The sequence below is a fragment of the Zonotrichia leucophrys genome, chromosome 8 (genome assembly GCF_028769735.1).
Source record: "Zonotrichia leucophrys gambelii isolate GWCS_2022_RI chromosome 8, RI_Zleu_2.0, whole genome shotgun sequence".
Taxonomy (NCBI): Eukaryota; Metazoa; Chordata; class Aves; order Passeriformes; family Passerellidae; genus Zonotrichia; species Zonotrichia leucophrys.
In genome coordinates, this window is record NC_088178.1 from 7,376,004 (window position 1) to 7,393,454 (window position 17,451).

The 17,451-nt window shown below is 44.3% G+C and overlaps 1 protein-coding gene across 4 annotated transcripts in view; it reads right to left on the reverse strand.

The window, feature by feature from the left end:
• Nucleotides 1–185: 185 nt before the first annotated feature.
• SMG7 (SMG7 nonsense mediated mRNA decay factor) overlaps nucleotides 186–17,451 on the reverse strand; it is a 51,909-nt gene continuing 34,643 nt past the window's right edge. For 2 of the 4 annotated variants that reach the window (XM_064719447.1, XM_064719446.1), the window contains exons 11-23: nucleotides 17,129–17,199; nucleotides 16,903–16,963; nucleotides 16,390–16,509; nucleotides 15,719–16,154; nucleotides 11,946–12,090; nucleotides 10,354–10,742; nucleotides 9,242–9,607; nucleotides 7,625–7,774; nucleotides 5,171–5,251; nucleotides 4,459–4,618; nucleotides 3,009–3,179; nucleotides 2,746–2,897; nucleotides 186–2,252 (exon numbers count right to left, since the gene is read on the reverse strand). In XM_064719447.1, the coding sequence (XP_064575517.1) occupies nucleotides 2,139–2,252; nucleotides 2,746–2,897; nucleotides 3,009–3,179; nucleotides 4,459–4,618; nucleotides 5,171–5,251; nucleotides 7,625–7,774; nucleotides 9,242–9,607; nucleotides 10,354–10,742; nucleotides 11,946–12,090; nucleotides 15,719–16,154; nucleotides 16,390–16,509; nucleotides 16,903–16,963; nucleotides 17,129–17,199 (2,416 nt within the window). In that variant the 3' untranslated portion in view covers nucleotides 186–2,138. The remainder of the gene's footprint in view (nucleotides 2,253–2,745; nucleotides 2,898–3,008; nucleotides 3,180–4,458; nucleotides 4,619–5,170; nucleotides 5,252–7,624; nucleotides 7,775–9,241; nucleotides 9,608–10,353; nucleotides 10,743–11,945; nucleotides 12,091–15,718; nucleotides 16,155–16,389; nucleotides 16,510–16,902; nucleotides 16,964–17,128; nucleotides 17,200–17,451) is intronic. The other 2 variants (XM_064719448.1, XM_064719449.1) reach the window with 2 other exon arrangements.

The following is a 17,451-nucleotide window of genomic DNA, read 5'->3' on the forward strand; positions in this document are numbered from 1 at the left end:
AAAACCACAACCAAATTATCTGTACCAAGCCCAAGCCACTGTGATTCATTTAGGTCTGTTTCAAATTAAAAAAAAAAAAAAAAAATCAACTTCAAACATTCTTCTGGCTTCTACAGAAAAGTAATGCATTTTTAAAGGCCTGAAGCCAAGTCACACAGGAAATAAATGCTACACACAGACCTGGATGGAGAGAACATGGTTTAATTAAAGGCAAAGCTGATTTCGGCAGCTGCAGTTCTTGCACAGACAGACAGAAAACACAAAAAAAGCTTACAACACAAACCAGTTTCTCTGTTGGGGGCCCCTTGCCTTGCTCCTGCAGGTGCTGGAGGGCAGGGGGCACAGATGCATTCCCAAGGCCGGGTGCTCATGCACAAGTGGAAGGGTGCAGCTGGACCTGCCCGGCCGGGAGTGAGGTGGTGCTCCTGGTCTGGGGTGCAAGAGTCAGTGACGGTGCAACACGGGGATGCCGCAGCTGCCTGGGCACACAGCTTGGACACACAGCGGGAGGGCTGGAGGGGACACACAGGGTGGGCTGGGTTACCACCGGGTGGGAACTTCACTTTTTGGACTTGTTAAAGGAAATACAGCTTTGAAATGCAACACAGAACAGCGATGTTGCTCAGGTGGAGCTCGTAGGGAGCTTCTCGCACCCCCGAGGGTATTGGGTCTCCTCCGCCTTCCCTTTTTGTATTCTCTGGGGCTGCCCAGACTCCAGCGTCACTTCGGCTCCTGCATGTGCTTTGTTCTGCAGCTGAATTCTAGCCCAGAGATCCTGAATCATCACACAAACCCCTACTGCTAAAAACAGCAAATGGACATTGAGTCTGTTTCTGTAACTTCCCTGGGAAATCTAACAAAAACGCTGTCCTTTTCTTTAACAAAACTTCCAGTCTTCCTTCCCCCTAATAAATAGCAAATAAAATGGTTTTTTTCCTTTTCCCTTCTGCACCTTTTCGTCTATGAACAGCACTGTGCTGTTTCCGTGTGTCCATGGGTGCCTTGGATTTGTTTCTGGCACTGAAAGCCTGGGGCTGCAGCTGGGACAGGTTTCTGCAGAGCTGACCTGTGCCTCACCGGGCGTGCGGATGCCCCATGCTGTCTGGGCTGGCTGTCGGATTCACCCAGCCCTGCTGGACCCCTGATTATTTTCTGCCATGGTAATGAAACTACGAGCGTTTAGCGAAGATGGGAGGATGGAAAGAGAAAAAAACAAAACCAAACCGAAACAAAACAAAACAAAAAAAAACCCATTGAAAGCTTTCTACCTACCTATTAAAATGAGTCAGGCTGTGAATGCACAGACTAGCCTGCCCTTTGTGGGGCTAGCCACTATGCTACAGTAAAATGTACAGGAATCACACATTAATTTAAAACCCCATAGCAGTTAACTTGCTTTTCAGCAGAGTGCTGTGAGGCCCCATGTCACCCCTTATAGCTCAAACACCTACTGAGAGAAGGACATTTCATGCTGGAGTCTCTAACCCACCCAAAGCCTCCGGGTGAAGCAGTGCCAAGTGCCAGACTCTCTTTCATGAAACTCCTTTACTAGGCCGGGATGCAGAGCCCCACCTCATCACCACCCACTGTGACTGGAGCAGCAACTGGGGCTTTCATTGCTACACACTGACTATGAAGCACGTCTGTGTACAGAATTCAGTGTGATCTTACTACTGAGATAGTAATAAAGATGTTTAGGAGTAATTTCAACTACATTCTCAGTCAGCGAAGCAATCATTAATGGATTCCTATTGTATCTCCCCAAAGAGAGGAAAAGGATTGAGAAGTTCTCATTGGCTTCTCCCATCTGCCCTTTGCTCTCAGCTTTTACTTCCCATGTGGCTGGGGACATGCACAATGGAGAAGGTGAGAGGCGGTGATATTGGGTTACTGAGTGAGCCAAACAGCAGTTCCTCTCTCCCTCCGAAGGGCCCGGGGGATGGGAGAGTTCCTGATGTTATTTGCTTGCACTGCAGACGTTTTGTGCACACTCAGTGGGTTGGTGGAGCACTTACGCCCTCCTGACAGCAAGGAACAGAAGAGAGGGCTGCCACCTGCACAGGACTGTGTGTGCCAGTCCCACAGACCCAACATGCCATGGTTTATGGAGCCGTCGTTGTGAGGATGTTTCCTCTGTCTCAATGCGGCGGGTTCATGGCACCTTGTCCGCGCTGCTGCTTCTGCTTCTGCTGCATCAACAGCTGCTCCAGGGCCGAGGGGCCGGGGTGCATCATGGAACTGGACCAGATGGACTAAAAACAAACAGCCAACAATAGCACCTCCTTGCATCACACAGCCAGGTGGGAAAGCAGACACCATGTTGTATATGCTCCCTCCTTATCACTCATACCTGGCTTATCACGAAAGTTAACCAGACTTCAAAGACAACCTTCTAAAAAGAGACTCCCTGGAAGAACTTTATCCTCCTCCAGAACTCTCATTACCATAAAAACTCATCCCACATTAACTATTACTAATTTTAGACTAGTCAAAGCTAATGTTAGAATTTCTTCCAGTTCTGCCAGCCTGGGCTTGTTCCACAAAATCTCAAAACCAGCAAGAACTGTAAATTTGTGACATCCTCCTGCATTGGTGACACCTCCCACAGTGCCTCATGTAAGTGAATCTGCAGGAAAATCTCTGGGATTCTGGCACTGAACTCTGACACTTCCAGCAGGCTAATGGCCATCACTTGATCATCCAGCCTGCAGACCCATCCCTGAGCACAGCCCCAGCCAAACCCACCTTCAGGCTCTCCATAAGCACAGCAGAGGAGTCCTCCATGGCAGGAGGGCCTTGCACTGCCCAGGTACCACTGGGAGCACTGGACTGGTGCCAGCTGCTCTCTGAAGAGGACGATGTTGTTGGGAGATAGTCCAGACCAAACCCTCCCATTGCTAAAATGGCGGAAAGACAAGTTCACAGTGAGATGGCAAAACCAGTGCAAAACAAGCATCATCAGATGATGGTGTCTGACAGCTCCATGCTAACTGGAACCCAGCACTTGCCTGGCTTATCTGTTTTCCAGCGGTCTGCAACTCTCCGGTCTCTGTTGTCCGGAGTCCCAATGGGTCCAAAGTTGGAGAAAGGAACAGAATTGTGGTTATGGGTTGGAGGGGAGCTTGGCAAGCTGCTGGGGTTGGAGGAGTGAGGAGACTGGCTGGCTGGTGTTGAATGATCTAGGGATTACAAGGGAAGAGGAAAAAAGGTCAGCAGAGACAGCAGGAGCCTCTCAGTTTTGAATTTCTTAGTGCTGCTGCAAATTCTGCCATCACCCAGTTTGCTACAATGCTGAAGGTCAGTTTTTATTCCCTCCATTACATGAACGTAATGCAAATTCCTAAATTCTGAGTGAAAAATTTACAAGAACAGAACGACTGTGTTTAATGCTTGCAAGAAAAACAAAACCCCAAAGGACACCTCATGAGGGCTGGTTAGGCAAAGGCAGTTTCCCCCCTGTCTCTTGAAGAACTTGTGTCAAACTAAAAGAATAACTATCTCCAAGCTTGACAAACCAATTGAAAAATTAGATTAGACCTTGAGGAGTTTGCAAGTTTACAACTCCAACTCCCAGGTCTGAGAATTTTTTGCACTTATATGAGTCTTAAAACAATTGAGACCAGAACTCATTAGTGAGCAAAAGAGGAGAGGGAGCATGAAGCAGGCTGTCCACAGGCAGAACACAACACATGAAGAGGTGAAAGGAGAGGGAGTTGAAGCCATGTGAGCCAAAAACCCTGCTAGAATAAAAGCACTTTGCAACTCCCTCCATTTCACTCACAACAGCTTCTCCTGGCTGGGTGCACAAGTCCCACCAAACATCTCGTCCAGTGCAGGTGTTATTTAAAATCCACTCTTTTCTTAGATTCAACTAACTCCTCTCTCAGACTCTTCCAAGATTAAAATCCAGATGTAATAGTTATGGTTTATGCCTTTAAGATAATTACTAACAAAGAAGTTGGTCTGCTTTATGGGCTGCTTAACAGTAAAAAACCAATGCAACAAACCCCACTGCTGTTGTATTTTCCTCCACTCTTCCCTTATACAGTTTCTTCTTCAAATATTTGCATTATGAAATCCAGCTCCTCCTGCTTTTTCCAAAAAAATGCAACACAAAGTATATGGATGTCTGAGTTAAAGCACTACTCCCAAATGGCTGTCAGGAAACCAAGTTAAAGAGATTTCAGGATTTATCACCTCCTACAACATTTATCCTGCTCAACTACTTAAATTAAAATCCAAGTTCTTACACTGTATTAATTACAAAATCCCCTCGTATTTCTGCAGATATATAAAGTAAAACAGAAACCTTCAGAGATCTTGCCAAGCAAGTTTGGGGTTTTTTTTTGTTTGTTTTTTTTTTTTTTTAATTCCAGTTACATATAACTTGCAGTTGGTTTAGAATTAACTCAAATCCTCTTAAATCACTAGACACAAGAAATGCTGTACCAGGATTACCTGAGCTGGCTGGAAGGGATGGAGACCACGGAGTCCCTTCAAAGAGAGAATAGAGTGAAGTCTCCTGATGGGCAACTGAAGGGGTGACTTCTGTTTTTGTGCTGGTATTGATGTTTTTTCCATATACCTCATTGAACATGCTGTTGTTTGAATATCTTTCCTGAAAAAAACCAAACAATATAAGAACCTGTGTGTTAGACTTTTATTTCAAACACTGAGACTGTACAAAGGAAACAATTCCAGTTCAAAATAGTTCCTAATTCCTTTTTCACTTCCAAGCCCCATCTTCTTTGACCATTTAATTTAACTACACCACATTCTGAATCAAGACAGATTTCTCCTGGCTGAACTGCAAAGTCTTCACAAAATCTTGATTCCCAGTACTCAGAAAAGTTCTATCAAGACAATGCTCAATTCTCTGGGAGAGAATAGGTAATCAATTGCTCTGGACATAAAAACCTACACACCACAGCACCCTGAGATCCACTTTTCAGTCAATTTCATGGCTTCACTAAGAGGAAGGGCCCCTGAACTCAGTAATAAGATCTGCAGAGATATAGCTAAGATGAATTTGGGAAGAAAACTGATAAAGGCAAAGATTAGGGTTGATGCAGAGTGGAATTACACATCAGTGTGGATTTCTTTCAGGTTTTCCACTGGCTTAATCACAAGCTGAAACAGCAAAAGGTGTTGGACTCTGGTTCACACTCACCTGATTTAGAGAAAAGCCGCTGAGGGACAGGAAAGATGATGACTGAGACATCAATTCTGATGGTTTTTCCAGCAGGGACTTCTTCAGAAAGCAAAAAGGGGAAAAGCACAGTTAGTGCTCAGCGTAGGGACCAGGAACAAAGTGCGTAATCAGAAACTGCCAAAGTGGTTTTGGTCACTTTTACAACTTGCCTTGCATTTTACCTCCAGCACCTTGGAGGACAGGGGAGGCAAGCTAACAAGTGCAAAATATCAGCAGTTTTCCTACTACCTGTAATTAATAATCTACAAATCAACAAACATTACAGCTGAGAGTCTCAGACCCAGAACAGGTTTCAAATGCAAAGTCTAATACTGTGATACATCTAAGGGGGAGGCTCCTGCCAAAAACACCTTATGGTTGTGTAAAACCTTGCACAAGTGAGAAAACCTTGTACAAGTGAGACAGGACCCTTCCCAGTGACACAAGGACTCCTTCAAACAAGATTAGACTCTTGTATGTGGCTACTGACAGAGTATCTTTTCAGTTCTGAGAGCATCTCTGCTGTAGAGATACTCTTAGACAGCAAGAGCAGTTAAGTGCTTTTTAAATTAGGTTTAGTAGTCCAACTTCATTTAGCACTCTCTCATTTCCATTATAAATTACTTGTAGACAGGAAGGAAAAAAATATCCAACCCAAATGTTAAAAAGTAAGGTTCCAAAACTCTCCATGGATTTTACTTCCATGTAAAGATACTACGGGCCATGACCTTTTATGCAGCATGTATGCCACCTCTGTCTCACACAGTTGTTATTTCCAGCATAATATTTCTTGTCTTTCTGTTTGGGTTTTACTATGATTAAGGAGTGAAAACCAGGGTCTCTGAAATGAGCCTATTCAGAGAAAAAATAGCTAAGTTATCACTGAGAGAAACCAAAGAAAAATTATCAAGCTTGCCTGGTAGACAATGAACACCACCAAATCTAGGATGTGCATCACCAAGCCATAGCATTAGTAAAACCCTAAGTAAAAATGTGTGTAAACCAAAATAAAAGCTGTAGTCTTGTTACAAATAACCTCCTCTTGCATTCTCACCAGCTCAGCATGTCAGATGTTTTAAAATTTATTATTCAAACCACAAAAATCCGAACTAGCATCTTTCTGTCTTTAACACAGCCACAGTACCTGGAATATTTTTGCTTTCATCATGTAAACCTAAGACAAACAGCCTCATTTTCTTGGCAAGCAGCTCCTAGCTTGTTAGATTTTCAAAGTGACAGCTCGTTACTTTGAAAGCACATTTTAAAAGCCAGACAAAATTCCCACTCTGCATATCCACACGGCTTCACAGCGGATTTCCTTCCATTTGGCAGCAGACACAACAGTAGGAGCTTCAAGGGAAGCTGCTAAAGCAGCAGCTATTAGTTTCTTAGCAAAGTTATCTAATGAGACAGAAATTAGTATCTTTTGCAACTCCTTGGGATGGCAGGTAAAATAACTGAGGAAGAGATTTAATCAGAAATTTTGAGTGGTCACAAAGAATTCTTTTTTACAGCTACTAATCTGAATGAGCATGATTTAATGAACATGCTTGTAGCCATAGTAGAAAGGCATGCTGCACTCTCAGAGGCAATTTAAAAATTCAACAGCTCTGAGACCTCCCAGCTAGTGAACTAGGAAGGTTTTAGTACAAAAAAAAGGAGGAAAAAACCCCCTCTGTCAAAAATGACTGTATTTCTATAAGAGTTATTGTGTATTTATTCAGTTAATTGCTATTTTCTTCCAAAGCCATCCTTCTTCCTTAAGAATTCTTGTGCATTGAATAGGAGCAGCATCCCAGTGCCTCTATGGAATTTTTATATGCAGATTATAATCACAAATCACATCACAGAATTGCAGAATGGCTTAGGTTGGAAGGGACCTTAAAACTCATCTCATTCCACTCCACTGCCCAGGGACACTTTCCACTATCCTTGGTTGCTCCAAGCCCCACCCAACCTGGCCTTGGACACTTCCGGGGATGGGGCAGCCACAGCTTCTCCCCAACTCCACAGGGAAAAATTTCTTCCTAGTATCTCATCTAAACCTATCCTCTGTTTGAAGCCCTTCCCTCTTGTCCTGTCACTACACCCTGGTTCTGATGACTCTCCACAGTTCTATCAGTGTCCCCACTCTTTATTACTAAACCTATACAACTGCAGAAGAGCAAGTGCATTAAATGATATACCATGATGCATCAACACCTCTCCTGTGGACTGTACTTACAAAAACCCCACAATTACTCTGATTTCTGAACAGATTAGCAGGCCTGGATTCAGCCCAAAAGCTGTAGTTTTCACCCCTGTGAAAACTAGCTCAAAGGTGAGGCAGGAAAGTGGACAGGAGGTATGGGGGAGAGAAAGAAATTTCACATTTCTTATAATTTCACAGAAGAAAGAGATGCCAGTTAAGAGTGAGAAGCAGCAAATACATACAAAGAGGCTTCGTCCAGGAAGAGAGGCGAGAGGCCCCAGCAGAGCTGGGTAAAGATCAGGAGGATTAGAGAAAATCAGCTCTTCCTCCTCCTCCAAGGCAGCCAGACTCTTTAACAGGTCCGGAGGAAGCAGAGGGGAGCTCTTGGGGTCCTAGTGACAGAAATGAGCACAGTGAGACAACAGAAGGCAGAGAGAACAGCCAGAGCAAGAGAGAGAACAGCAAGAGGAAGGCAGAAAGCAGCATGCAGAGGGCGAGGTGAGAACAGTGCTGAGGCACACACTGAGAACTCTGAGCAGAAACAACCACGTGGCCAAATGTGCACGGGGAGAGGACCACGCACCCAAGTGACAGCAGGGAGCTTTAATCAGCAGAGCCAGTGCTTCCCCTTGCATCCATGCCACACACTGAACCTGCTGCCACGTGCAAGGACAGCAAACAAAATCTTTTCATCATTCTTCTACAGCTGACCTGGGAGTAACTTAGGTTTCAAGTAGAATCATGTTTGCATCATCTCCTTTTCCCTGCTTGTGGAGTTTAAATCCCATGAGACTCACTTCCACTGGTGACAGCTACTATGCCAACACACAGCTCACCAGCCCCCGAGCCAGTAAATCTGCTCAGTGCTGGTCAGACTGGACATCTTTACTTTTGCAAAGAGGGATGCTTAAAGCACAAGCATCACAGGCATAGCTTCTCTCTGCAGCACAACGTGCTGGCACCTTGGCAAGGTTTCCCTTTTAGGAAAGAAGACCAGGCTTTGACCCTGTCTCCATCTAAAAACCACAACCTGACATCAGGGTAGTACTGCGCATTGTCTGTACATTGTACTCCTGTACATTGTCTGGCTTTTCTCTTGGAAGGAAAAGCCAAGTGATACCAGCTGACCTTCTCAATGTCCTGAGTGCATTTACAGAGGCACACGCAACCAAAGGTTTAAAAGGCCTCTGTTTAAGCTTCCTTATAAACATCACCAAAAGCATTCACAGATGACTCCTGGACTGTTAATAAATAACAGAGATTGGTGGGTTTAACACCAACATGAATCATGATCACATTATTCCATTTACTGCAGCTGGGAGCTAAGGAAGCCATTTAGCTCCCTCGGTGTGGTGGGGTTTTCTAGAACAAACAAACTAAAAAATTGCAAGACAAGACCACTGCTACCATCCTTGATTGCTCAACCTATTGCAGCCTCAGCCATTCAATTCACTATAGCAGTGTTAGGAGTTCACCTAAAGTGCAATAATTCAACTGCAATTATGTGGGTAGCTTTTATGGTTTTCACCAGTTGCAGACAAGCATCTTCCCCAAAACTATCAGCTGCCATGTTTCTCAACCTGGCAGACACAACACAGAGATGGATGTCACATCCATACTGAACAAGACTTACATTTACTTGAAACCAAATCTTCAAGAGACTGACACTACACACAGCCTACTAAAATGGGGAATTCATTACTTTGTGCTGGAACTCCAGGTACTGACGCTCAGGTCCCTTCTAATTAAGTTTACACTGACCTACTTGGGACCACGGGGCATTCCTGAAACAGGGAAATGCCAAGAGCTGCCAGGAATTCCAGAGCCTTACTTTTCCCCACTTGCAGCACGGCTCTTACCTCAAAGGTCATCCTGGAGACAGCATCCTGCTCGGAGCGAAACACTCCCTGCCGCTTCCCCCTGCGGTCCATGCCCGACTGCTGGCTCATCACCCTGTTGTCCGTCATGCCATAGGAAGAGTCCCAGTAATATTCTGGCACCTTGACTTCTGAGGGGTTCTGGTTATATGGCTCCATTGGGAAAGGCTTCATTTTTTTCTCCAGAGGTTGCTGTTGCATCACAGGAGGCTGTAATGACTGTTCAAAGAGTTTGAGAGGGTCCTGGGCCTGCAGGTAATAGGGCTGCTTTACAGACATGATCTTCCCCAGGGAGCCTTGGACTTGAGGGGGGTTCCAGAGCTGCTTCGACGAGTCTGTCTGTGGATACTGAGGCAGAGACACAGGATTTCACCAGCAGGGAGGAACAACCCATGTTACCTGAATGCTTAACTCCATCCAAGCTGTGAGCCTGGCTCATGCATGATAGCAAATCAGAATGTTTGTGGAATGTCTGTGCTAATCATCAAAAGCAATTTCCATAGACATCTAATGCTCTCTAGTCAAGCTTTACACCAACAGCCAAGTATAATCCTTACTCTATCCAGTACCTTTAACCCAAAAGCCTACAAACTAAACCTTCAGTAAAGTACTGAGCCAGCATTTTGCTGCCCAGAACACAAGCAGGGTCTCACCATTGGGTCCAGATTTGCCAGAAGGGAGATTTTCTCCAGCACAAGGTGAGCAAAGGAACTAAGAGCTGTAAGGGAACTGACACTGCAACCAGTTAGCCAAAGGAGAGTGCAGGTGGAGGTTCACACTCAGCCTTCATCACTCACACAAGAAAACCAGAAAGGCCTGAGACAGACATACCCCCTCCATACCTTGTCTGTATCAGAAATACACAGCAAACAGATGACAGAAAAGACATTCCATTCCAGTACATACCTTCCTTTCAGTTACAGCATCATATGTTCACACCAAATAAACTTCAGCTCATTTTCAAATTTGCCCAGAAGTTCACAATCAAAAAAATTCTTTAATGACAATTTTGAAAGGTAATCCAGGAAGACAAGTTTTGAACATTGCCACTTATTTTTAAATAAAGCCCAGCATCTAGCACAGGCCAAGTTTACCTGCTGGAATCCAGAGTGGTGTGGTGGGCTCTTCCCCAGGCCCTGCACCGCTTTCGTGGGGGACTGCTGCTGCTGCTGGGCCAGAGCTTGCACCTGTAACTGGCTTGCGGACTGTGCTGCTGTTGCCTGAGCTGGTAAAGATGAGAGGGGTTGCTGGGAAGGAGGTGGTGTTTGCTGAGGTCCCTGGGTCATTGGCCCTGGTCCAGAGGGCCGTTGCTGGCTGTAAGGAATGTGGGACTGTTTCCCACCTTGCACCTGGTTTCCTGCAGGCGAGTGAGCTGTGGGCTGGAGGAAGGTTCCTGGGACAGAAACACCACCTGGGAAGGTATACCCCGTGCTCATGGAGAAAGCCACAGGAGGGGGGACAACATAGGTTGGAGGAGGAAATCCTGAAAAAGATAAAAAAAATGCACCTTTAATCACAATTTGACAGAGCATACAACTCCCTCCAGCAAACTTTTAGTGGGGGTTTCTCTTCCTGTGCTGTTTATTTAGGAAAGGAGGCACCAGTCTGCACACATGCACTACAATGCTGTTCCTCACCTTGGCATGTGCATGACTGTGATCACACAGGAATTCCAGATTTGTTTTGGAGCTTTCTTGCAATATTCCAGGAACTGATAGCAGTATCTGAGGGTCGTATGTTTCCACATCCCTGTGTTCCCTGTCCCTCAGTCTCCCTGTTTTTTCTCACCCGCACTACCTTTTCCCTTCATCATTCTTGGGTTTTTGATGCTTTACGCCCAAAGTTTCCTCCCCTTCAAACACATTTTCAGGGACTAAACTTCTGCAGGAGCACACAGAAGCAATCAATACAATAAGTGTGAACTGCCTCCTCTCAGAGGATCACCAGTCTCTGGATCAATTTAGACAGAGACAGATGGTAACCAAACAAATCCTCATATCTGTAAGATCGATTCCTTCCCTGTAATTTACACTGAAAAGCCAGTTTGGAGGGCAAGCTTTAATTCTGTGTCTCACAGGTCAGATTTTATGCTGACTTTGGGACAGGGAAGATGCCCATCTATCTTATATCGAGGAGCTCCATGTAACACGTGCAGGGAAGACACAACTTCCAGAGCAAACATGGATAGCAAGGTGTGACAGGCAGACTCCATAGCAAAATGGGACACACAACGCAGCAACAGCAACAAGTAAGACCACACAAATTACAGCTTCAAACATGAGCACCACTACAAAAGAAAGTGAGTTTTAAAGCAAGCAGTGTGATTGATCTTTTGCAATGGAGTCTGAAGCACAGGGAATGCTTCAGAAGCAGTGCTAGCAGAAAGCTTTGTCATGTTCAGACTAACTACAGGAAGAGCCTAGTGTGAAGTTCCTTGATCTCACACCCACTAAACCAGAAGGCAGGTGGCAGATTTCATGACAAACCTTGATTCCAAAGCATAAGGAACCTTATTTATCTTGTTGCAGTTCTGCTATGCCCCTTTTTACTACTTGATAAGATGTTCAACAGGGAAATTTCATGGTCATTAACAGAGCCCCTACCTTCCACAGGCTGTACTAACCACTATTACAGGATTTTCTTCAGTCAACAATCAATGACACTTCAAAAGAATGATGCAAATTACCTGGCCGGCTAGGAAGGGGAGGGAAGGCTCCTGGGTGATGAATAGGGATGAACTGGGAACTGCTGGCCTGGCTTGGAGTCTGAGTTACAGGTGTTTTCCTGGCTTCAGATACCGGAGTCTTCCTCATCTCCGTCTGGGATTTCACCTGATACAAAAGAAAGTACAAAGAAATTAAATCACTTGTCCTAAATTTCCATATTAACCATATCATATCTCAAGCCAAAAATTAAACTCTCAGATTGTCTGAGCAATTCTTTTCTTTTCCCTAAGTAACCGAGAGACCTTTGGAACACAGAGCCCTCCTCACTGACCTCAGGCAGATTACCCTGCATGTCCTCAGGCACTTCTCACCTTACAACAGCACTCAAGGATATTTGCTCAGAAGATGCAAGAGGCTCCTTCTCTAGCATGAGAGTGAGAAGCAGACACAGTATCTCACACCATCCAAGGAACTTACCATGCTGCTCACCTGCAGTGTTTAAAAACAAAAAGTGCAGATGCTGCTACAGTTCTAGGGCACTGCTCCATCCTAAGTTATGCTACTTACCTGCAGCACCTTAAAAAACAAGCACTGCCACACTCTTCCTGGGGAGTCCTCTCAGCCTAATCCATACAGTGGTGTATATGCACCAACTCCACACTATGGAATTCTTCTGACCCAGAGCATACAAGACAAACAGCAGAAGTGCTTCACCTCATTCAGTTTACTGTGTCACTGTGGGGCGTTATGTTACAAGAGCTGCACCAGTAAAAGGCAGAGAGAAGAATGGAATGTAATGTTTACCTTATTCTGAGTCTCCCGCGGTCTGGGTCTTCCTGGGGAGGAAGACAGAGGGGAAGACTACTTTCCCTTTCTGTTCAGCTCGGCAGAACTGCCTGGAATGCAAGATGGAGCAGGCAGGAAAAAGACAGCAAGCAAGGAACCCGGGCAATACAGAAAGGGCCCAGGAGCAGACCTGACACCAAGCCTCAAAGGTGAGTGAAAGAAAGGGTTGTATCAGGGATCAAATTAAAAAAAATCCAAACCAAACAACAACAATAACCCCCACACCATAACTGTGTGGGGTTTATTTAGACACGTAGTGCTGCTGAGTTGAAAGGAGTTACAGGACAGTTGTTTTCTGCCAAATTACAGTAGTAAAGGGACAGATGCATTCATATCCTTTCTTAAGTTCTTTTTCAAATTGAATTTCTCCATTTAGAAATTATGGGAGTGTAGGGTTCTTTCTGCATTTGTAAAATTGGGAGATTTGGGTGGGTTTTTCATTTCCCACTACAAAAAGTCTGGAAGGAACTCCACCTCAAGATTCTGGCTGATGCCAAGCACCATGAACAATGCAGGCCCTTGCTCATGCTGCATCTCTTCACCCTCCATCACATTCAGCACATTTAACTTACATTGTGCTGTCCCTTTTCCCTCCACAATAAGCCAAATATTTTTCCAACCCATATCAAGCACTATGCATTCTTTTATGGAAATGCTGGAGAATTCAAAGACATTCTTCCTGCCATGTCATTTTAAAACTCAAGCTCCATCCATCAAAAACTCAAGTATGCTATAACACATTTCCAGAGGATGGCTTCCAAAAGGCCCCCCTGCATGATTTACAGTTAACTTTATAAAAACATAAATTACTAAAATCAATTAATCAAGACAAATTTTAGTTCCTTCCTTGCTTCTACTTGATATTACCGCAGAAGTGTCAATGCTACCAAATATTTGCCCCCATAATAGCCCTAAGTGTTCCTACACAGTGCCTGAGAGAGGCACCATTTTATCACAGGGACCTCTTAGGAGTATGCTACACTTGGAGTTAATCTGCACTGAGCTTCCTCGGCTCCTAACATTGCCTTCCCTAGAGAGCAGAGATTCAACCCAGATCACATCCTGCCTGAGCAAGTTTGCCATGTATCTGCAAAGCAGGACTGATCACCTCTGTACCACATTCTTCACATTTTTGCCAAGTAAGAACTGCAGCCTTTAAGCTTTTGAAGGCAATGAACTATGTAGGAAATAAAGCATGAAATTGTCAGGAGTGCCAAAGCAGAACACAAACAGTCCATCAACTGGTATGAAACCTACACTGGTTTCTCAGTGTGGGGGAAAGGAAGCCCTCCCTCTATTCTGGAGCAGGTCTGGATAAGCAAGCCCACCAAATTATACTAAACTTAAGGTATTTCCCTGGACTTGTTGCCCAAAATAGAGCAGACAGAGTTAGAAAGCCAAAATTAATTTCTATTCAAGAACAGACAAACAATAACAGACAACATCAGATCAGATTCTGCTACAGATAGGTTTGTTGTATCTTAAGACTAAATCAAGCAAATTTCTGATAAATAAGCTATTGTCCCTCTCCAGAAAGCTACACATAATCCTCAGATCTGGCAGGTTTTTATCCACCTGAAGCCCTTTTTGCAAGATGGGGGCACAAAGATCAAAGCTGGGAGTTATGCTCAGACCTGCAATGACATTCCAGATCCATGTGACAAATAAGTTAGAAACTTGCTATTCTAACTCACCTATGTTGGCTTTCAGATACCAGAATCATGTTCCATGACTCATAAATTATTGCCCCCTGCTTTCTGTAGCCTTTACAGAAACCCTCTGTACTCTGAGATATGGCTCCCCTGCAAAACCAACTGAATAATGCTGCCAGTTCAGACATTCCATTTCATAACCAGGATGTTTAACAGCAAATCATCAGGAGGAAAACAGGGAGAATAACCCAAGGCTCCTAAACAACACAAGCTGGAAAAACTGAGAGATGGTTTGTCTAGCCTGGGGAAAAGACCTCAATTGCACAGGCCTTTGGAGCAGCTGCAAAGAGGAGGAAGAGTTATTCTGCAGACCTGTCCTGGGCAGCAGTAATGGGCTTACACAGAGGCAAGGGACATAAGGTGCATTAGAAAATAATTTCCACTTGCAAGAATCATGAAGAACTAACAGTTTCTCAAGGGAAATAACAGAAATCTCCATCACTACCATTGAATGGTTCCAGTTATTATCAGGGAATGACTGAGATACAGCCAAATTGTCCAGGTACAGATCAGATCAGCCCTGACACTCTCTGCCCTCATTTACTATGATTCGGTGGAAGGCAGACCAGCAAATTCACTGCTTACTTGATATATTTTATATGTAATGCTCAAATAAATAGATAAAAAAAAGCATGCCTCTAAAAAATATAACTGGTAAAAGAGCAGCCAAAACCAAACCTTTATGACCAAGTGCCTGAGCACAGATTGATGATTTAAGAGCACAGTGGCTTTCTTTACTTTGACAGACACTTGGTTGCACCCACATCACAGAGGATCTTACTCCACATATATACAATTTGCTGCTTTTGTGACATGTTCAGTTTGTTGAATGTGCACCAGTCAAGTGAAGTGAAAATGCAGAGTACGCAGTTCCTTCACAACAGACCTCAGCAAGGCAAGACCATGACTATGACCCGGCCACGTGAGCTGCCTTGGTGGCTTAAATGATTTGTGGAATGGGTAGAAATCTGGGTTTTTACGACAGTTGTAGCATCTCTCATTGCACTATTTTTCTCCCTCTCTCTCCTTTTTTAAGATAGCATCAAGGAAAAGCAAAGAGATGCTAAGATCACCATCACCTGGTCTTTGAGGTAGAAATATTTTATAGTATTGAGCATTAGCTGCAGCTGCAGGGCCCACAGCAAGCTCTCACCTCTACCATACACAAGCAGTGACTGCCCTGACACAATACGGCACTGTCTCAGGCACAGTATCCCTCTGAGCTAAAGGCTTACCTGAACTGCCACATTCTGCTTTCCTGCTTCCTGCATCTTCTCCAAGCCACATTTCTTGGTCTCATTCTTCCTTTTATTGTTATCCTTCTTGCCATCGTTCTTATTTGCTACTATTCCTTTGCTAAAGTCCCGCCTCTCCCTCGCTATGTCCTTCGGGGGGTAGATGCGCCCTTGCTCTCTGTTCATCTCCCGGGGCTTGATATTCTCTTTGAAGGTGACCATGGGTTTTTCTCCTGCATCACAGCTGTTGCTCAGGCTTCTGCCAGAGGACAGCACTGATTTGAGTCCAGGGCTCCCATCAGCACACAGTGGCTCCACCATGGATGTCTCCTGCAAGGTGAGACTCTCTTTGGCTTCACTAGGGTCCTCCAGTAAGAGCTCCGGGATCTCTGTCACAAACAAGAGCTTTCCTACCTCATTTTCACATTGAATCAACCTGAAAAAGACAGCAAGGAATTAAAAAGCAAGTACACAAACTACATTACTTATCATAATCAGTCTGTGAAGGAATAGCATGCTGACCCACAGAACACATTATTAGAGCTGTCAGCATCTTGTGCTCACATTACAGCTAACTTCTGTGGTGAACAGAGAAAAAATAACACTCTACAGTGGCTCCTGTGTCACCTCAGCTTCCAGCAGCATGGCAAACACCAAGTACTTGCAATTACCTTGGCTGGTTATCAGCAATCCATTTGCCTGTGAAGATCAGGCGTTGCTGCCGTATCCGGCGTTGCTGCCCTTCTTTATCCCCTGTAATTGCTTGGTGGCCTTTGGAAAAATCCAAGTTCCTAGTATTGAAGCAGAAGAGGGAATATTAATTACACAATTACCCTCTGCAATATCCTATTTTTCTAGAAATACGTGTCAGCATTGCTCTATTAAAAGCTCTGAACTTTGACCAGATATTATTCAAAATATGGCTGTTAAGAGATGTCTGATTTACACCTCTAATTCTCATCTGTTAAGATGCATCTACATTAAAGAGGTTCAGCAGGGTCATGAGCAATATTATAACCTCAAAAATTTCTTAGGGCTACACCATCCATTGCAGTTGTTTTGAAGGGACCAACACCAATTTATACAGCAGTAAACAGACATAGATAAGATATTGTATGGAACACGCCAATGTCTGTAAAGTTGTGACATCAGCAAGGGTGCAGGATCCTTCAGCTGTCACCCACCTGAACGAGGGCCTCAGAGCCAGGAATCCTTGCAACTCAAATTCTTCTGGAAGCGGGGTTGCTGGCAAACAGACAGTAAACAGCATAAGGACAGCATGAAAGCATTGAACACAGTATCTTATTGCTTATTTGCTCCTAATTTGCTCTTCAACTGTAACTCCCCACATCAGCAGGAAAAACATTGTTTTTCACAGTTCTTTACAGCACAGACTGTAAGTGTCCTTACCATTATTACTGGATAGATCTTCTTCATGAGGCTGGAAACTATTTAGAAGAGAGATCAGCCAGGGCCATATGCTAAAAATTAGAAAACAGGCAAACCCTGAGTGAAAACTGCATAACATGGGATGTGTTTGCTTTACCAAAAAACACTGAATGCTGTTACCATCACAGTTTACATTAATCCTCTGATTCCCAAGAAAAGTTTCTTGCAAAGTGTGAGTGAACCACTTTATTGAAAGAATTACTATTACTAAAAAGCCAACCTAAAATTCCCAAGGAAGCCAGGCTCTCAGAGCACAGACAGCAGGCCAGAGAGCCTGTTGTGAA